Consider the following 23,110-nt stretch of genomic DNA (forward strand, 5'->3'; position numbering starts at 1 on the left):
GGTACTTGTGCAATTTACAGAGTATGCTTAAATAACACTATTTAGAAAGTTAAAACAAAAAAAAAGGAAAAAAGCTTATATTTGTGCTTAGCAATGAATTCTCTGGAACAGTATGCAACGCAAATTGCAGAGTAAAAAATAAGAAAAAACAAAACTACTTGATCAATATACATATTTTAAAAAAATATTTGGTATTTTTTTTTTTTTTTTTTTTTATTCAACCCAACGTAATTTACCTCCTAAAAAGAAATTCAAATCTTTTTCTTTTCTTTTTTTTTTTTTTTTCTAATACATTTCTAATACGGCTTTTAAAGATAATATAAAAGAAGGAATTTTTTTAAAATAATAAAAAAATTAATATTTTAGTGTGCGGAGGATCACTTTCCTATATAAATTTAATGTAAAATGAACACCCACTTCTTGTCCATGTATCGGCAAATGGGACATGTAATTATTAGCCATTTTTTTCAAGTTTGATGGCGAAGGGATGGATAAAAACAACAAACTGGGTGGGGGATCATAAGTTCCAAATATTTTAAAAATACGTAGAAACACTTCAAAACATGAGAGGGGTGGGGTTAAAAATTTGCTTTGAAAAGGTCTCTCCATTAAATATTACCTAATTATTATTTCTTGATATTTTTAAGGCTATTAACACACACACACACACACACACACACACACACAAATTTAGGGTGCACACTCCCTCCTTGCATTTTTTTGTTGTCTTTCTGCAATTTTTTTTCAACAGATTACACCCCTCTTATATAAGATTTTTCATTTAATCTAAGGTAGTGATGTTAAGACCTTTATTATCCAATATATTCCATATTGTTTTCACTGGTTACCATGTTTGTTTTCATGCACGCATTCAATTTTTGTGTGTTTGTACATTAATTCTGTATAGTCACTTGCACTTTCATACATAATAAATGAATTAAAAATAAGTTTTAAACTAAAATATATACCTACAGAATCAAGAATTTAAAATAAAGTAAAAATAAAAGCAGATAAATTAAAGTGTTTGCATGGAAAACATTCAAATATCAGCTTTTGTTTTTTTTTAATAAAAATTAAAATGATTCTAAATATAACTAAATGAAAAAGTTTTCAACTGTCCTAATAAAAATGAAAGAAAAACTAAATAAATGAAAAAAGATAAGTAAAAGTTTTTTGTTTTCTTTAATTAAAGAATCATACTAAAAACTTTTGTCTAATTTATCTAATAAATATTACATTTCACTCTGCAATTTGCGTTGTATAATTTTCCAGAGAATTCATTAAGTCCAAATATCAGCTTTTTTTTCTTTTTTGTTTCTTTTGAATAAAACTTAAAATGTTTTTTTTTTTTTTTTCATAGGAACTAAGAAGAAAAAACAAACATACGAAATAGAGCTAAAGTAGCCAAAAAATTAGTATTCACTGTTCACTAATGTCTTAATAAAATATTTATCCCCCTCTGATCGGTGTCGCCATATCCAACAGCACCGGCAAAAGTTATAGCCGTTGACTTGTGATAAGTGTTTTTGTTAAGAGTCTCACTTCTTTGCTTATAAAGCCATTCGGCAGAAATGACGGCGTACAAATTTTAAGGTTTTGATGACCAACACGGTATATAATGTAGCATTTTTAAAAATTTTTTTTAAAGCAAATATAAAGATAGAAGATTTGGTAGATTTTTACTTGGTTTCCATCGTAACATTTCCCTTTAAGATAACGACTTTATAGGTTTTTGGGTGTGCTGAAAACGAATATTGCATTTAAATTTCCTGCAAATAAGTAGTTTTGTGGCTATTAAACAATGTAATTCGTTATTCTTTATGTTAAAAGTGGTGGCCATTGTTGTATGTGCAAACACGCATATTTTTGCTATAATTAATATACTTACTATTCCATAGCTAGCCATAGCATACTGACCCAGTGGATCACAGGTAATCGCGTGTGTGTGTGTGTGTGTATATATATATATATATTATTGTTGGGCTTCATAATTCATATTAATTTTATTACATTATGGTGCATTCAAAGGTTTTTTATCACAAATTTAGTAATTATACTTAAAAATTTTGGAACTTGTAAGTTTTTATTATAGTAATTAGTAGTAGTAGTAGTAGTAATTTAAATTTTTTATGATTTCAGCATCATTCGCGTTCATCTTCTTACCAAACAGTTGAAGATAAAATAAAAGAAGAAATGAATCAGTACTTACCGAAAAGTAAAGAAAAGTGTCGTGAATTTGAGTCACCACAACTGCCAAACTATGATCTGATGAAGGAAAACACATCCGACTATCATTCTTTCGAACTGGAAAACTCGTCTCCCAATATTGGTATGATAATTCACATCAAGCAAGAACCTCCTGATTCTCCAAAGTGTTTTACAGAAAATATTGGAACTTTGAATGACAACCAATTCAAAAAGGAAGAATTCGATGATGATTTAGACATTGAAAATGTGCGTCCATTTTATAAAATTTTTCCAAAGGATTTGAATCGGACACCCAGTGTAACGCCCATCAAGAATTTACCATTCTCTCCATCTCAGGTATTTTGAATTTTATTGTTTTAGATATAGATACCCATTTTCAATTTGTCTAATTTCTTTATATATTGCATATAACAATTTGGTTCTTATCCAGAATTTAACCTAATTAAAAAAGAAAGAAAAATCTTTATGATGTACAAACACCTACAAAGATGTCATATTCCAAAAATAGCGTAAATTGATCAAATAGTTATATTTTTTAACTAAGAAAATCAAATTTTATGAGGAAGCAAGGCATTGTGTTGGGATCTGCCATGTGTAATAAAGGGAGACAACGCAATTCAAACTACTGAAATTTTAAAATCAACCTTGTAATGTCTAGAGTATACGATGAATCACTGAAACTCATAAAAAATAATTTTCTATATAAAAAAAAAACTTCTTGTTGAATTTATGACTTTTGGAATGTGATATTTTCATTTCTTGATGAATATGTACATCATAAAAATTGTTCTGAATTTTTTTTTAATATATATATATATATATAAGGTTCAATTCTGGATAAGAATCAACAATTCTAGTAATTTTACTTTGTTATGCTAGCAGTGTGGGTATGTATTGCTGGTCAAAAATAATTTCAACGATAATCCTGGTTACAATTTTTACGTTGAAAGCAAAGTTAAAATATGACATTTAGAATATGTGATCAAGCAATTAAAAAAACAAACTCTTAAATGTGGTGTTATTTTCCATTCTTTTTTTTTAAATACTTGTTCTTACAAACTGTACATTGGTTTTAACAGATTAAAGCAAATGTGCTTATCTTAAATATACAAATAAGAATTTTTTGAATGTTTAGATCTTTTTTAACTACACTTTTTATGGAGATATTTTTTCTTAAATTTTATAATTTAAATCTATTTTTAAAAATGAATTTTGTTTCTTTATTTTATAATATTTCAGTTATTTTGTGGACCTAACCACTAATTGGCCCAAGTGTCCTCAGATGGTATCGAGGGAAAATTTCAATCTTATTGAAAATTTCAATGGAAAATTTAACTCCTATTGAAACCTATTTAAATGTTTTTAACTGTTAACATATTGATAATGCCACACATACATGCACACACACATATATATGCATTTTGAGGGTAAAGATGTTTCTGCTTTGAACATAGTGATCATTATCAAAATGATAGTCCCGACCAATATCTTATTCATTGCCATTCAAGACTCATTTAACAGGATTGGTTAGTAAATATTTGAGACCTTAATTAACCATGCTCTAGTTCATCACCTTACAGATGCTAAACTTCTGACTGACCAGCAATATGGATTTAGACAAGCCCGTTCCACAGCAGACATCCTTACTGTAATCTCTGAACATATATATTATTCACTGGACAAAGCCGGGGAGGGCAGAGCGGTAGCTCTAGGTATATCTAAGGCTTTTGACAGGGTATGGCATGAGGGTCTCCTCAGGAAAATTAGATCATACGGTATCACTGGTAGAATACTTAACATAATTAAATCCTTCTTAGAGAAGAGAAAAATCCAGGTTGTCCTCGACGGTCGTATATCTAAACAATATGATATAAATGCGGGAGTGCCTCAGGGGTCTATCCTTGGACCTCTACTGTTCCTGATATTCATAAATGACCTCCCTGACAAAATTGCCTCTGAGATGGGTATATATGCTGATGACACCACACTCTATAACAGGCATGACAGGAAAACAAATGAACACATATCTAAAGAAATGGCAGAAACACTAAAGGATGACCTCCAATCTGTAGTGGAATGGGGACAAAAATGGATGGTCACGTTCAATGCCGCCAAGACTAAACTAGTTTCATTCAATAATTACAAGAAACCTTCTCTACCACCTATAGGAATGGCCAACGACTCTTTATCTGAGAGTACATCTTTCAAACTCCTTGGCCTAACGTTCACAGGAAACATGAGTTGGAACAATTACATTGAAAGCATTGCCAGGGCCGCTTCAAGGAAGGTAGGCTCTCTCTACCGTGCTAGAAAACTACTAACACCCGAAAGTATCCTGTACCTCTATAAGGCCACCATTCGCCCATATATGGAGTACTGCTGTCATATTTGGGCTGGTGCATTGGCTACTAGTCTCTCGCTCCTTGACAAGGTTCGAAAGAGTCACAAATCTGATAAGCCCTGAACTGGCATCTAAGCTTCAGCCTCTGTCCCACCGACGAAACGTTGCATCCCTCTGCCTGTTCTACAAATATTTTAATGGTGAATGCTCTAACGAACTGCAAGCACTTGTGCCCCCACGACGTTAACACCCTCGACAGACCCGACAGGCTGCTAAATCCCACCCCCACACTGTAGAGATCCCTAGATGTAAAAGATCTTTCTACTCCAGTAGTTTCTTCCCCAGAACCGCTAGACTTTGGAATTCCATTCCAGGTCCCTGCTTCCCCAACTGTACTGACGTGCAGAAGTTCAAGTGTAACATGAACCGACATCTTGCTGCCCAAATCCCTACATAGTACCCCAGTAGTTGTTGCCCCTGATAGTAGCCCCCTACACCAAAATGGCAATGTGCCTTGTTTGGGGTGAAAATGTAATAAAAAAAAAAATTTAAAAAAAAAACAAAAAAAACATAAATCAATTCATTATTAAAAATATTACAAATAGTATTTCACACCAAAGATTGCCATTTATTTGATTCCAAACGATGGCAAACTTAGAAATCAGTTATTGGGGGAGGGGGTATCCAGCTCTCCGAAAAATGTGGGCATTCCGGATATTAGAAAAATTTTAATTATACTCTTCTGATCAATAAAACAGATACTATACTTTGATCTTTGCTTGAAGACTGAGAAAGTATATTTTAGTTAGTTTTACACTAAACTGAAAATAGATTGCTCTAAATGTTGCCCTCTTCTCCTTCCTAAGAATGAATATTATATGAAAAAAAAATGTGTTCATATTCTGTCCAAGGCAGAATATATTTAGCTCTGTGGATATGCCTTGTGTCATTCGTAATTTTTAGGTGGACACTTGTGTGTGTGTATATATATATATATATATATATATATATATATATATATAATTATATAATAGATAATTTAGCAAATCTTATTAAAATGAAGAAACTATTGTAATATTTTATAAACATGTGAATTATCTTTATAAAATAATTAGTGTTTTTTGTTGTTTTTTTTTTGTTTGTTTAATGCAAGGTTTTCTTTATATTGCAGTTTTTAAACAGTCCTGATGCGTTCCTTACCAATGTGAAAATTGTTTCTACACCTGTTAATTCTATAACTCCAAATTCACACATCCAAAAATCTGATACTTTGAGTACGCCATGTTTAAAATTTAATGAAAAGTAAGTTTTACTCTAATTTTTATTTTTGCATAATTCTGGTTTGTTGAAAATATTCGATATCAAACTTAGATATTTTAGATTGACTGAAAGATATACTGAAAACTGTTATAAGTTAAGTTGGTGATATTGTTTAAAAAAAAATACTTTGTTTTTCATAAATAAATGCTTGTAAGGATTTTTTAAATGAAACTAGTGCTTAATAAATTATTTTTGATCTGTAAATATTCTTTCAGTGAAGGAAAATCTGTTTTGAAGACACCAGTGAATTGTAAAGATGTTTTGGAGTCAAAACCACGAACACCTACACCGTTCAAGAATTTCTTGGCTGAAATTGAAAGACGAAATGGACCTATTAAATCTGTAAACTACATTTTATTTATCTTGATTATTTAAAAGGATTTTTTTTTATTTTACATAAATTATTTTTAAACAATCACAAACTTTTTAGAAGAAAAAATTATTGCACAGGTGTGTTAATCCAATCAAACTTAAATTCTGTTGAACGTCCATTCTTTTGTAAATCATTGTTAAAATTTAATACAAATTTGAATTTTCAACTAACCTTTCTTAACAAAAATCATATATACATATCTTTTGGCAACCATTTAGGCAAATTTTTTCTACATGTTTTCAAACTACTCTTTTTTTTTTTTCTTTTTTTTTTCTTTTTTTTTTTTAAGATTTCATTTTTATATTTCTACTTTGATTCTCTTCCCAGTCAATTATCTCTTAGAAAATAATTTAAGACTTTTTTTTTTTTATGTCACTTTTCACATGATTCTCACTTCCTGTTTTTCTGTTCCCACATTTTGTCCTATTTGATCTTCTCACTTCACCAAACAACTCTTTGCCCTCAGCTGTCCTTAATGTTTTCTAAGGACATTCACACAGAAAATAACAATTATATTACACTAGTTGAAGTACTCAATTATCGATATACAACATATCTTCTTGAAATGATACAATTTAGCTATGTTTTATGACAATATTCACCAAAGATAATTCACATACTTATACAAAAATAAAACACTTATATTAATATTAGTTATTCAATCTAAGTTATTTAAAACTTACAACTTTTGTATTTTGTCACTTAATATTTTCAGTCAGCCAGCCATTTAGATGAATTGACGGAGATCATCGAAGAAGATACAGAACTTTCTCTGATCCCCCGTCCTGATGAGGTTACACCAGTTGCACAAAAACGGCAGCCCAAACCTCAGGTAGGAACTTAAAAAAATAGTTAAAAGCATTAGTTTTTGGAACTAACAACCTTATATAAACAGTTTATATATATATTTTAGTAAATTTTAGTAAGTTATGAAAATATATATGGCAATTAAGCTACACAAAATATTCCACCTTTCATCCTTGTAACGAATTCTCACGAGGATATTCTATGTAGCTTAATTACCAAATATACTTTCATAATTTACTCCCTAGCTGTACTTATGTATTGAGCACTGTTAAAGTAAATACTGAAAATTTATGCATAAACTTATATCTCCTTATATTTATGTGATTAATGAAATAGTGATATATATATTTTAGTGGTGTACCGATTAATCAGCACACAATCAGCTGATTACTATTCTTTTTCCTAATAAATTTAAGTCATTTCATTATGGCCAAGTGACTAATCAGATAGCTTTGACACATTAACATAGTAGCTACCAATTTAACTTAACATTTAAGTGTCTAGTCACTATCATGGCTTTTTGCCTTTATTAACTAAAATTACAAAATGCAAAGTACAATTTCCAATTCTTAAATGAATATATTTAAGTAATTAGAAAAATAAATTACAAACCAATTACAAAGTATAAATTCTTTTAATGAATAACTATAAGCTGAAGTTCTGCTGCTGCTCTAGTTCCTCTTCTATTCTTACTGCTTGCCTCCTCTGCTCTCATAGTTTCCTCAATATTTAAAGTTGAATACTTTTAAGTTGTAATGTAGAAACATTAGAGTTTCTCCATTCTCAGGAAAGTGCCTATTCATCATAGGTTCATACACATTACCACCTATACTAAGTGGTAAGGTCTCCTGTAGTGGTGGGACGATTAATCAGAATTGTTAATCGTAAGAATCGTGTATTTTAGGGGGAATCTGAATCGCATCGTTAAAAAATACCTTAGATTTTCGATTCTCTTATATTTTTAAGTTGGACTGTTTATTTGAAGTGAGATTACTGCTCTCAAAAATTTATAAAAACGTTGGTACGTCTACACTTTATCGCCGAAACTGGAGACGCCATTTTATTTCACGTACCTGTCGTTGAAATCCAAGGGAGAAATCAGTATTTTAAAATATGACCGAAGTTAGAAATAAATAGCAAAAAATTAAACTAGATATTAATTACTTCCGGAAAGAACTATGAAAAAAAGTAAATAAAGAAAGTGAAAGAGAACATATATCCGTAATTGTTTAATTGGAAATGTTTCGATTTAATTAATGAAAGTAGAAATTTTTTCATGAAACATGTGTGTATATAATATATATATATATATATATATATATATATATATTTTATTATTATTATTAAAAACAGAAAATGAAAAGGACATATTCATAATTGTCTAAACTGGGCGAGCGCCATTTGAAAACCAAAACATTTACTGTATAAAAATTTATCAAAATATAATTGTAAAAACATTTATTGAAAAGTTTGTGTAAGAAAATATAATTTTAATAAAACAATTTTGTAATGGAAGCAACATTGAATTTTTATAAAATAGTTTTTTCGTTTTCCTTTCTTTTTTTTTTTTTTTTTTTTTTTTTTTTTTTTTTTTTTTTTTTTTTCCGAATAAATAATTTTAATGAAACATTTTTTATTTTTTATTTTTTTTTTCCGAATAAATAATTTTAATGAAACATTTTTTATTTATTTATTTTTTTTTTAATTAAAGCAACTTTGAAGGGTCAACAACAAATTAATTTAAATGAAACTGAAAAATCATTATCTAGTTTAATTTTGTTATTTATTTCATGCTTTGGTCATAGTTTAAAATACTGATTTCTCCTTTGGATTTCAATGACAGGTGCGTGAAATAAAATGGCGTTTCCAGTTTCGGCGATAAAATGTAGAACTAACAAAACATCATAGAACTTTTCATAACCTATTTAATATGATGCACAAGAATTTTATTAACTACTTTAAAGATAATCTTTATTTACCTTAATGAGTTTTTTTTTTATTCCATCACATATAAAGGCGCTGTCTGTTTCAAAACTTTGAGGCTCATGATTAGTTATCTGTTTGCACTTGCACTGAAACTTTAAGTGTCGTGAGGTAACATTGTTTTCAATTGTGAGCGAAGTTTATTTATGTATAAAACAGTCTAGCTACGTAAAGTCCATGAAAATGTTGATGAATACTTAACCCTTAGAGAAAAATATTTTACAATGCTCTCATTGCGAGTAAATCATGTTAAAAATCAGTGGTTTTTCCAACTGGTAACTAAAAAAAAAAAAAATTTAAAAAAAAAGAAAAGGGCGCTTATCTTTTGGCAAGTCTTTTTTACCGACACTCTTCCATTAGTAAATGAATGAAAAATCTCATTAGTAAATTAAAAATGTCTTGTCAATCTTTATATTTTTAAAAAATAAAACAAGCAAAGTCAAATTGATGCAGCTGAGATAAGTAGGTCCAGCAGACGAGCCTCGTTCTGAAAAATCTGAACAGTTAGGTCACGTGAAATGTGACACCGGTGCTTCTACCATTATTGACCCTTTGAATAATGGAGATAGAAAGTAAATTAACCTCTCCAAAGTGTTTTATTTACAAAAATATTTCTTTATTTAAAAAAAAAAAATAAAATTTGTTGAACTGCTTTATACAAACAAATATTTGACCGTTGCTGTTTAAAAAAATCTTTCCTTTTTACGTTGACTTATCTTGCCTTTATTTTCATTTGTTCGTTATGTTTCCCTTTTTCGTTATCTTTATAGTAATAAATGTTCAAAATTTCTTTGAATTTTTTTCTTTTTTTAATTCTTGGAATTAAAAAAAATATATATATATTTTTTTTAATTCTTGGAATTAAAAAAAATATATATATATTTTTTAAAACTTTTAGCTTAACTTGCTTTTATATTTCACCATTTCGTTTTTTAGTAATAAATGCTTCTCTACATTAAAAACCGACCTTGTATCTAACTCTGCCCTCGTGGGGAGGCAAGTAAATAGGAAGCAATATGGGCGGCTGAAAAACGTGTTTCGACCCCAATAAAAGCATTATAGGGTTTGTTTTACTGTACACATAGATTCGAAAAAGTTGTCACAAAACAAATATAGAACAAATAAATGTTATCAAAGGCAAGAAAAGTTACTTTTCTACCCAACTGAATATGTTTTTAGTGTTTTTTTTTGATGTAACATGTTTATTCAGCTCGAAAAACATACAATGTTTACCGATGTATTGGAAAATTAAAAATGACGCCCGACTCTCTCTTTGTTTGGGAAAAGGAATTAAAAATAAAAAAACTAGACAAAATACTCTAAGAAACTCACTCAATATATGTCACCGGCTGGATGTCAAAGGCTGACATATATTCGACGGTTTTTTAACATTATTTTGTCTAGTTTTTTATTTATAACTCATTTTCCCAAACTTACCATGTCAAAGAGTCGAGCACCATTTTTCATTTTCCAATACATCGGTAAACACTGTTTTTCGAGCTGAATAAACATGTTACATTAAATAAAAACACTAAAAACATATCTAGTTAGGTAGAAAAGTAACTTATCTTGTCTTTGATAACATTTCTTTGTTCTATATTTGTTTTGTGACAACTTTTTCGAATCTGTGTACAGTAAAACAAACCCTTACTTTTTTATATAGAAATAAAGAGGTAATTTAAGGCATTAAATAAGAATAAACATTAAAGGACGATATGTATATAATTATATAATAAAAATAAATATAGAAATAAACCAATTTATTTAGATTTAAAAAAATAACATTGTTAAAAATATTTTTAAAAAAGTCAAATAAATAGGACTAATTTGAGACGATTGAATATAAAAAAGGCTAAAAATTTAATCAAAGATTTAGTTATTAAATTTCATTTAGAAATAAGAATATTCTAGAAAGTGGAATAAAAATCAGTTAGCGATTGAAACTGCAAAAAAAAAAAAAGTAGTTAAATTTTAAAGAATTATCAAAGATAAAGAGAAAATAAAACAAAAAAAATGAATATCAAAAGATAAACAAAACATATTATTTCCCTTGAAATTTGATGTTATTGTATTTTTGTTGAATTAATGATTTTTTTCTTTATATTTTTTAATATATAAAATAACTCCTGAAATTGATTGTTATTAATTTCATGGTGCATGTTTAATTCATGGTTAAAATATTTGTTTTGACTTTTATCTTCAATGAATGAAATTTTACGAAAAAAATCGAATCGTTTTCGAAATTCCCTTAATTGTATTTCCATTTTTTCGCTGTACCAAATTTTTTTGTTACAAAAAAGATTTTTGCTTATATTATGATATATTTCAAAACAAGAGTTCCACAGGAATCTGAGTCGTACTTGGTATCGGATTCGTTAATCAACATTTTCCTGGAATCGGAAAAAATTTAGGAATCGTCCCAACACTAGTTTCCTGTGTCATCTTCCACTATTGAAATGGATCATCACCTCTTGCGAGTAGGTGTAAAGCTACGTGATGGTCGGGTTCTTTTGTACACTTAGCCATAAGGGATTTATTCTTTTTGAGTTTGGATTGTGATTCTTGTATTTCTGTTGGAGTTGATAAATTATCTGAAAATACTTCATTTAAACTCCTCGGCTTAACGTTCATAGGAAACATGAATTGGAATAGATACATCAAAGGCATTGCCGCGGCTTCTACAAGGAAAATGGCCTCTGTCGTGCTTGAAAGTTACTTGAACCTGAAAGTATCCTGTAAATCTACAAAGCCACCATTCACCCATGTATGAGGTATTGTTGTTACATTTGCGCTGGTGCATCTGCTACCAGTCTCTCACTCCTGAACAGGGTTCAAAAGAGAGTTGCCAACCTAAAAGGTCCCGCCCTGTCAGCCAGGCTTCAGCCTTTCTCTCATCAATGAAATGTTGCAACCCTCTGCATGTTTTACAAGTATTTTAATGGTAGTTACTCCAAACTCCATACCCCCTCAACGAAATACCCCCTGACAAACCCGACAAGCAGCAAAATCTCACTCCTATAAAGTAGTGATCCCCAGATGCAAGAAAGCCTTCTACTTTAATAGTTTCTTCTCCAGAACTGCTAGACTTTGGAATTCCCTCCCAGGTTCTTGCTTTTTTGACTATACTGACATGCAGAAGTTTAAGTGTAATGTGAACAGGCATCTTGCTGCAAAACTTCCTACATAGTATCCCTGCAATTATATCCAAGTGGCACTGTGCCTTGTCTGGGGTGAACATGCAATAAAGTCTCCAGGTTTAACTCAGCTTCTACCTGCTCTGAGTTTTGATTTGTTACTGTAGGCTTATTCGAAGCTAATTCATCAAACAGGCTTGAAAAAGATACACTTTTACTTTCACTGTGATCTTCTTGACTCTCAGCAGAGTTTGACAGAGTGTATCTTGCTGATTTTGCTTCATTATCATCAGTCGAAAGTAAATGTAGAATCCAATTCTTAGTGTTTTCAATGTCATTCTTTTGAAATTTAAATTTGAATCTTGAATCTCGGAAAGTAGACACACAAGTTTTTATCATTTAGATAGGATGAAAATCTTGTTTCCATTGATTCATTAAATTGTTCAACAGTGGTAAGGATTCCGCTAAAGTCAGAAATATCAGAATTAGATTGGACAGCTTTTGAAAGAAATAACCTCAAAGCTAAAATTGTAAGTATTATCATTGATATGGTTGAAGTTCTGTAACTTTCCTTAGTGATTTCTTCAAATGGACTCAATAACTGGACAATTTTTTTTAACAAGTCCCCATTGGTAAGTTATGGTAGAAATTTTATAGCACCGCAAATTCTCGTATGAAAAAAAAAAAATGAATGAATCTCTTATTAAAAATTTCTAGTTTGTGCAAATCATTCTGCTTCACATATATTCCATGAAAAAGTCATTTCTGATTAATGTTTACCAGATAAAAAATATTCTGTTCTGAAAAACAGCCAAATTCGTTTGCTTATTTTAAAACCAGTAAACTGGTAAATTTTTAAAACTGGTCAGCATTAATCAGAAAGGACTTTTTCTGGGCATTTAACGTAAAGCAGAATGCTCTGCACAAACCAGAAATAAATCATTTGTAAACAATCACAGCATTACTTTGAACAAAGCCAATACAAAAATAAAATAATGATGTTAAAACAATAAAAAACAATAGCATTTATGCAGAGAACCTTTTGCAAACCCATTTCTTAACATGTATAGGAGAAGGTATTTTTCTAACTAGTCTGTATTTTCACCTAACAATTTAACAAACAATACAAAACAAGTGATTTGTGCCACAAGCATTGAAGAAAGACAACTGAAGTTTTTTTCCTATATGTGTTTCACTGAGGAAGGAGTTAAGGGAACCACCTCAAATGAATGAATGTGATCAGTGCCAAGCAAGAAATTCAACAGTCGCAAAGAAATACTGATTGCATAAAGAACTCTCGTGTTGATAACATGCAGCTTTCTCTTTTATTAAAGTTAAATTGATGTTGAACAATTATGTTTACTTAATTACATCACCATGATAAAAAAGTGAAAAACACTATATAAAATTGTTAAATTTTCTTGAGGATGCTATTTTAGAAGTACATGATATAGCATTCTGCAATGTGCATTGATTAGGATTGCAATATTCCAGATCTGTATATTTTAAGTTTTTGTGATGTGTGATTTTGAAATTAGTATGTTTGACATTTGGTAATTTATTTCCGCCACCAAAATTGAACATATCAGCATTTTTATTGACTTTTAATGATGTAAGTTGCAGTTGGAATTGTTTAAAAAATAGGCATAATAGTCATTATGTATAGAATTATATTGAATGTTCATATTTAATGTCATTTAATTCAGTTTTATTTGATGATGTTTTACTAATTGTCCAGCAGTGAAATTTTGCTATTATCACTTTTCACACCTCAAAAATGAAGGCCGAAATTGAATTAGAAATAATTGTACTTTTACTTCTTATTGTATTTTTATACTAGGAGTGATGGAAACATCTTTTGTGACAATTTTTACTGTTTTTTTTTTTTTTGTTTTTGTCAGTTGTTTTCAAAATTGCCATGTTGTAATTTACATATGTTTGTGCTTTTTCACCCTCAGCAGGGTAGTGTATACTGTTGATTCTCATTTGTCAGTGGAAAGTAGATGTAAAAAGTAGCTGAAAAAGCTTCAACCAGAACTTGCTCCCGTACTTACAAAACTGTTTAAGCGTTGCCTTAAAGAGAAGTGCTTCTCAACACCCTGGAAAACCTCATCAGTATGCCCTGTATTTAAGAATTCAGGTGATAAGTCGTCCCCCTCTCAGTACAGACCAATAAGTCTCCTGTGTGTCATGAGTAAGTTGCTGGAAATAGAGAAGTAGTCAACCACCTCAGCAGAAATAACCTTAGTGACAGACAATATGGTTTCCGTTCTGCTAGATCTACAGAAGATGTGCTAACGGTTATATCTCATAGGATTAGTGAATCTCTTGACAAAGGCTTCCTCTCTAGGGCAATTGCTCTTGACATATCAAAAGCCTTCGATAAAGTATGGCATAAGGGCCTACTTCACAAGATTTCCAGCTATTGTATAACTGGAAATGTTTTCTCGATCATTAAATCATTTCTCTCTGATAGGCTCATAAGAGTAGTGGTTGATGGACAGAAATCAGAGGCCCTCAGTATTAATGCTGGAGTCCCTCAGGGGTCCATCCTGGGCCCAACTCTCTTCCTGACCTACATCAATGATCTCCTAGAACATACTTAAATCATTCGTTGACATCTATGCTGATGACACGACCATCTATAGCAACACATCAAAGGCTGTAAATGACAAAGTTCTCTCTGATTCTCTCTCCTTTGATCTTGAGCACGTGGTACAGTGGGGGAAGAGGTGGCTGGTTACTTTTAATGCATCTAAAACTAAGCTCCTATCTTTACATCATCAACGCTCTGATCCCCATCTGGCATCAATTGAAATGGATGGCTCTCGACTAGGGGAAGCTCCATGTTTTGATAAGCTTCTGGGCTTGACCTTTACTCCTGACCTGAAATGGAACACGTACATCAAGTCTATTGCCAAAGTCGCTGGAAAAATGGTGGGATCCTTCTACCGCTCCAGAAGATATCTCACTGCTGATGCAATTCTCTACTTATATAAAAGCCAAGTATGTCCAAGGATGGAGTATATTGCCACATCTAGGCAGGAGCTGCTAAAAACACTCTATCCTGCCTTGACAGGGTACAAAATAGGGTTTGTAGCTTAAAGGGGGATGCCCTTTTCTCTTCCCTGCAACCTCTCTTCCACAGGAGACGTTGCGAGCCTGTCTTTGTTTTATCGTTACTTCCATGGCAGGTGCTCGTCTGAACTCCAATCCCTGATCCCCTCACACTGATCTTTCACGAAAAACATCCATCTAGCTGAAACCACTGTCAAAAATTTTCCCCACTCTTTATCTGTGCCAAAACCAAAACATAGATTCCATGAACAAAACTTCTTTCTGAGAAGTGCACGCCTGTGGAACTCTGTTCCGTCTGCCTGTTTCCCATCTGACTACAACTTGGATGTCTTCAAGTCCAACATAAACAAATTCCTGATGAACTGGCCCCTTAAGTAGACACTTTATCGAATCTCAACATTAACGTACTGTACATGCAATAACCCTTATCCCCGAGTGGCTTCCAGGCCTTGATAAGTGGTGACCACCTTGTAAAAAAAAAAAAAACTTGCCTTGGGAGAATTCAAAACCTCCCTGATAGAAAGCTTATATGCTGAAGCCTATGAACCCTCACTAAAATTGAGACGTGAGGCTTACAATATTATCTAAAACTCAAATCAAACCCTAAAAATTCTGTCTATCAATGCACTTTCAATCCCATCTATACACATCTATTCAAAAAGAAAAAGAAAATACAATTAAACCCTTTGATTAAACACAGAAGAAATAAAACCACTTACAGACAATTCAATAGATCAAACCATGATTCACATGGAAAATTTCACAAACTCCCAACCTGGTTGTTAAATCAACCTAAAGACCTACTAAATCCAATACTCCCCCTCAGACTTTAGAGAAAAACTAAACATCCTGGATTCTTATCTGAATTGGACACACATTTACACGGATGATTCCAAAGATCAAAAGAAAGTGGGATGTGCCGCTATTTCAGAAAACACTATTCAGCAGAAATGGTTACCAAATAACTCCTCAATCTATAGTGCAGAAATTACAGCCATAAACTTGGCTCTAAATATTATCACTAACAAAAACTCCAAAAAATTCATATTTGTACTCATTATCAGTACTTGAATCATTAAAAAATCAAAAATTAAACAATTCCTTACTAATGATACTGCTACAAAGGATCCATTCTATTATCTATATAATACTAAAAGTCTATGGATCTTGTATGTTTGCAATCAGATTTCCGGTTTTCAACATCCGGTTGCGCATGCGTAAATAGCAACGTCTTCAATCCGTTATTCCAATTCCGGAATTTTTATATCGCTTTTAATACAAACAATTTCATTTAATTTGATCAAATAGTTATTTATATATACAAATAATACATAGATTCATAGATAATTATAATATATATTATAAAATCTATTTATCTATGAATCTATTAATAATATGAAATATTACCCTATACAATTTATGGAAAGAAAACACCTCTCACTTTCCCTCTAATAGATTTCAACACTCCTACTCCCTCGGTTTTCGTTACGTGCGCGAGAAATAGTTATGTGTATGTGTGACAGAGAGAAAAGGGGAGCGATGTAAAACTGGATAGAGTTATCCCCCTTAACTAATGCAGACCTTTTTACTAGAGGGCGTTATTACAAAAAAATTTCTTTTTCTTCTTCCCATGTTTTTTAAAGTCGTCTGCTTACATTTCCAAACGGAAAGCTGAATCGGTAAATGCACACATTTCTATTACATTAAATAGTGTTTTCCTTTACACAATGGGTACTGAATGTTTGCTTAAATTAAATGAAAAAAGTTACATTTTATTTTCATTTTCTATTTAAAAAGCCATTATTAACATGTGGAGAGTGTTTTTTTTATTATTCTGTACTTTCAACTAACAATTTCATTTAAAAGATGATATATCAAAATTTGAATTTAACTATAATAAGGATTATGATACCTGTTCAGTGCATATTTACCTATAAGTATGACCAACCACTTATAATTATGTAACTGTAATTTAAAAAAAAATAACAATTATAATAAACAGAACGACTCATAGAAATCTATCTATATTCTTTTTGCATTTTAATATACTTTCATAGAAATGCTTCTGTTATGTAAAAAAAAACTATTTTCTTTATGCCACAAGTGTCACGCTCATACATGAATTCCATAGCTAATATAACGTACTGACCCAACGGGTCACGGGGGTGTCTAGTATAACATAAAACTTTCTTCTGTTGGATCTCTAGTCACTATGGTTTCTGTAGAAATGAAAAAGCTGATATGGCGGCCAAAACTTCCCTAAAACTCCAAATAAGTGACATAAAGGTCCCATATACGGACTACAAACCTTCAATAAACTATTTTATTACAAAGAAATGGCAAGAAGACTGGAACAATTGCCAAAACAACAAACTTTTCCAAATCATACCTATACTTAAAAAAAACCTACTAGATCCCAGAAAATTATGTAAAGAAGTAATCGTCTTATGTATCCGGATAGCACACACATACAGGACTCACTCCTTATACTAAAAAGCAAAAAACCTCCTGACTGTGTACCATGTCACGAACCCTATATGGTGAAACACTTTTTGCTTGACTGCTATGACCTTACAAAAATTCATCAACACTACTACAAGGCCACAAACTTAAAAGAACTCTTTGAAAAAAAGAAAACCCTAAAACCATTCTAAACTTCCTAAAAAGAGCAAATCTTTACCATAAAATATAAGGCACTTGTACAGTTTAGTCAAGACATTAAAAAATTAAAATATCGAAAAAAAAGTTATATTGTACGTATCCGTTTTGGACTGAAGATCTCCGAAAAAAAATTTCATTTAATTTGATCGAGTAGTTTTTGTTTTTTTTTTACAGCGGAAAAACACGTTCTTATGAGAGCGCGTTGAAGTCAGTCATTGTGAAATTTGCTGAAGCTGAACAACATGCCACGGGGAGATAACTCAATGTAAAGTGCCGACACTCCCTCCCCATCTTTAATTCTAGCTTTTCTTCCTAAAAATCGAACCTTTTGCTTGGTATCATAACAAATTGTTTTTTCGCTGTAAAAAAAACAAAAAACTACTTGATGAAATTAAGTGAAATTTTTTTTTCGGAGAACTTCATTTCATAACGATTACGTGAAATATAACCTTTTTTTTTATATTTTCATTTTTTAATGTCTTGACTAAACTGTACAAGTACCAAATATAAATATCAACAAATAACAAACTATATCAAAACATTACTCAAATTTACCCAGCAAAGATCAACTTTGAAAGCATCTAAAAATTTAAATTTTATATACAGCATTAAATGACCCAGACAAACTACCAAATGAAAGAAATTAAAATACCACACACAGACCTAAAAAGAAAAATCAACAAATATATAGAAAACAAGTGGTAAGAGGAATGGAACAAATGCACTGCAAACTAATTGCATGAACATCAACCAATAATTAAAAACGTAAAACAAAAAATTTTTAAGGGAAGAAGAGAAGAAATTGTACTAAACCAAATACGAATTGGACATACAAAATTAAGTCATTCCTACCTAATCAAAGTGGAGGAAACACCAAATTGCATATTCTTCAACTAACAATTAAACATCTACTGACAGAATGTAGAAAACGCAAACACACTCGGGAGAAATATTTTAAGACGAGAAACATTAGAAAAGTGTTCCAAGAAGTGGAGCCCCAACAAATCATAAACTATTTAAAAGAAACAAATGTATTCAAACTCCTATAAAGTAAACAAGTAAAATTCATTTTAGAAAAACAAACCTCTTACAACTAAAACGATTTTTCGGAAAACCTAAAGCATCTTGTTTCAAAGGATAAACTTTTCAAGAAACTTAAAATATTTTTACAAGAAACTGAAAACCTATTATATCAACAAAACTTTTTTGGCATTAAATAACCCTTAGAGGTTGAAATTCCGTTAAACAAACACTCTCTCTCTCTCTCTCTCTCTCTCTCTCTCTCTCTCTCTCTCTCTCTCTCTCTCTCTCTCTCTCTCTCAATAAACAAATGTCAAAAAATAAACAATGAAAAAAGAAACCAAATAACTGCTCAATTTTTTGTCCCAGCCGGCCGAGAGATTTGTTATCGTTTTTTATTACGGAATAACTTAAAATCAGTTATTTCTTAACAACTTTTGAAAGATAAAACCCTAAATTTTATAAAATTTAAAACAAATATATCTGTGAGAACATGCTAATCGAATAGAACCTAGGACGTTCGTAAATCAAATTTGCCGGAAAGCGTGACACACTAAAGAACACATGCTATTGTATTAATATATAGATAATTAGGCAGTTCGATAAATAATTTCATTCATTATGTTGCATTTTGTAAATTTTTACCTTATTTCCACCGTAACATTTTTCTTTAAAATGACTACCTCTGAAGGTTTTGGGGTATGCTGAAAACGAATATCACATTTAAATTTTCTGCAAATAAGTAGCTTTCCAGATATTAAGCAATGTCATTTCTTATGTTAATGCTGGTGACCATCTTGGTACGTGCGTTTGCACAGTTTCTCGGGGTTATGGTTGTGCGCTCGCGCATACCAAGATGTCCATCAGCAATAACATAAGAAATGGCATTACTTAATATTCGAAAAACTACTTATTTGCAGAAAATTTAAATGCGATATTCGTTTTCAGCATACTCTAAAACCTATTAAAGTAATCATTTTAAATCTTACTGTTGAGATAAGGTAAAAGAAATTACTGTTATATTTCTTTGTTTACATAGTTGAATTTTCAATAAAACAACAGAATAGAAATGACAAAAATTACCATTAACTGGTGAATATATAGTTGTTGCTTATCAGGATTCCTGGTACTGGTTTCTTTGAGGGGAGTAGTAAATATCAGCCATGAATTGTCTTTAGGCATTCAATGGCTACACCCTAGATTAAGCTCTCTTTTGGTGAGGAGGCAGGAAAATACCTGCTCTCAATAAAGCTATGTTTAAATAGCACTATAATACTTAGTTTTATTTATGAATAGACACCCACTGTATGATACCATGCGCCAGTTTAAAAGAAATTGAAATTTGTACATCTGAATTTATAATTCATGGCTTATGGTGAAGAGATACATTAGATTTGACTGCATAATCAGAAAGAGCACACAATTTGGCATAAGAATACCAAGTTTCATGAGAATAGCTTGAAAAATAAATAAATGGTGGCAAAATTACCGAATTTCTTGAAATATTGAGGTCCGTAATTTAGCCCACTTTTTCTCAAGAAAAATGTCTACAGAAAAGCCTAAATTTTGGCACTTAAAATTCTCATAACTTTTGAACTACTGATGGTATTTGTATAATTCAAAAAGTTTTAAGCATCTTTTACATAGCTCTTTTCGTGCAAGTTGATGAAATAACAATTATCTAAAAAGAAAAAATCAACTTGTAATGCTAGTATATACCTGTAACAGAAAGAAAATGTGGTATTCTAAAAATTACATAAATCGATTAGGTAATTGATTTGTTTTTAAATCAAATTTTATGAGTATCCAATCATCTATATTATTATTATATATATAAGAGGCAAAAAATGTGTGTCTCCCAAAATCTTTTCTCAACCGCATTGAACCAGGTCAAGACCGGTACCATCTGAAAGAGCGATGTCTCGCTTGAATGATATGTGAGAATTAGAAAAAAACGGTCAATTATTTCGCATAGAAATACGTTTAAACCAATGGAGGGTAAAAAAAAAAATTGTTCCTTTTTAAGCAACTTCGAAAACTATGTATGCACATCATTTTTTCTTGATTTGGTTTAAATTTAAAAAAAAAAAAAAAAAAAAAAAAAATCATCGTGGGGAGTGGATAACAAGGTAGCATCGTTAGCTTCAGTTTTCATGTTCAAGTACATATAATGGTGGTCTTTATTTTTTCTTGAAAGTTTTAGCATTTAAACAGGGTTAAAAGCTTTTTATTTGCCATTACATTTTTCTTATTTCGAGTCTTACGTAATGTGATTTTTTTTTTTTCCTTTTAAAACAAATTCTACTTTTTTTAAAACTGGGTTATTTTCATTTTAAACAGAGTTTGCTTTTCGTGTGTTTTTTTTTTTTTTTTTTTTTTTTTTTTTTTTTTTCCACACCTCTCTCCACCCAGGCTGCCTACTGTGTCTAATTTTTTTTTTCTGAGGGTTAATACTTTTACTACACTACCTCTCTCCACCCGGGCAATGCCGGGTATCCCTGCTAGTGAAGAAATAAAGGGAAATAACTCAGCAATAATTCAATCTTGCAGGATCAGTTTTGTAATGCCTCGGGTTTCTTATTAATCATTTTAAAATGTTTAAAAATGACTTTTAGTGCTTGTATAGTATGTTGGTCTTTTAAACCAACGCATTTCAGGTGAAAACATTATTACGTACTTAGATATTATGTCAAATTCAGTAGAGAAATAATTACAGGTAAAAATAGAATTTATTGAATTATCAAGTTTTATCGTACGCTTTAATGTGGAGGAGTTGTGTGATCAGTCCACTATGACATACCTTTGACTTAAATTAAGGGTCCACCATTTTTAAACACATTTTAAAGAACATACTTTGGGATGATTTTTTTTTTGTTGTTGTTAAAAGTGCATCTAGCACATCTAGGATCATTTTACATAATTTGTGGAATTTATACTAATTTCAACAAGACACATAAGTATGTAGTAATGTTTCACCTGAAATGTGTTAGCTTAAAAGATCACCAATCCACACAAGCACATGATTTTTTTTTTTTTTTATAAAAATAAAACTGCATGATCAATTTGTGAATTTTGGAATATGATCTTTTCGTTCTGTCACGGGTACATACATCATATATGACCATGCCTGGGAGGAGTTGTTGCATGATCAAATATGTAACCATGTCATTGCCGGCCCATAAACACAATGGCACTAACCCTAAGTCACAGTGGTTATACTTTTACCTCAACGAGTGATGGATCTATTCAAAGTGTAACCAGACACTTACTGATCACTGGAAATTGCTGCTCTGAGCTCACAAAACTCGCACAACCCTAAGTTTGGGTGGCAATACCTTTAATATGTTAGCTGGCTGTTTGTTGTCAGGTTAAGTTCCTTCGTCTGTGCTCTGGTGAATGACTGGTATATCACTTCTCTCAGTCATAGCTAGGACATCAGTTTTCAGAGTAGATCTGGAATTAACTGGTTTACTCTCGAATCAAAGCTATTAATAATTAATAACTTGGAGATCATTTTCTTGAAAACACAGAAATAATTATTTGCATAAAATAATTTCATAAGCAGTTTGGGCAAAGAAAAGTTAAACGATTTCATGTCTTTTCTCAGATTTGAAGAGATCAAACTAATGTTTTTGGATGCATGCTTTTCGGCTTAAAACAAAATTCAATTAGCTTTCTCCTGTTTGGAGATTTTGAAACTAACTTTCAGATTCTCTGATTTCACAGAGCATAGATTTAAATCCTGCATTGATCAGGAGCCCAGAACTGACATGTACTGTATCAAAACCAGCAAATGTTTCCCCTGATAGTAGCCCCCTACACCAAAGTGGCAAATGTGCCTTGTTTGGGGTGAAAATGTAATTAAAAAAAAATAAATAAAAAAAAAAAAAAAGCGAATCTGCTGAAACATGATTTTTATGAAAATTACTAATTCTGTCCCTCCCCCTCTGAGATTAACATTTCCTTCTCCTCTTTTCTTTCCTCTTTCTTTGTTTCTTTCTTTCTCCTGAGTCCCTTCTCTCTCTTTCCTACTTTAATTTCTTTTTGAAATAAAACATGCAACTGATTTCCAAGATTTTCTACAGTTTCTAGCCAGATTTTGTCACAGTTTTCACTTGCATTTTAGTAAAAAATTCATTTTTTTTCCTGATATACAAAATCTGAAAACATCAAGATTTTTTAACA

The 23,110-nt window shown here is 31.1% G+C and overlaps 1 protein-coding gene across 5 annotated transcripts in view; it reads left to right on the forward strand.

Annotated features, from left to right (window-relative positions):
* The window catches only part of LOC145276782 (transcriptional activator Myb-like), a 133,778-nt gene that overhangs the window by 93,395 nt on the left and 17,273 nt on the right, over positions 1-23,110 (forward strand). For all 5 annotated transcript variants that reach the window (XM_080128061.1, XM_080128065.1, XM_080128066.1 and 2 more), the window contains exons 10-13: positions 2,140-2,544; positions 5,721-5,851; positions 6,085-6,211; positions 6,958-7,074. In XM_080128061.1, coding sequence (XP_079984187.1) covers positions 2,140-2,544; positions 5,721-5,851; positions 6,085-6,211; positions 6,958-7,074 — 780 coding nt within the window. The remainder of the gene's footprint in view (positions 1-2,139; positions 2,545-5,720; positions 5,852-6,084; positions 6,212-6,957; positions 7,075-23,110) is intronic.

Source organism: Euprymna scolopes, chromosome 5, assembly GCF_053919585.1.
Source record: "Euprymna scolopes isolate OS-2025 chromosome 5, ASM5391958v1, whole genome shotgun sequence".
NCBI classification, from domain to species: domain Eukaryota; kingdom Metazoa; phylum Mollusca; class Cephalopoda; order Sepiida; family Sepiolidae; genus Euprymna; species Euprymna scolopes.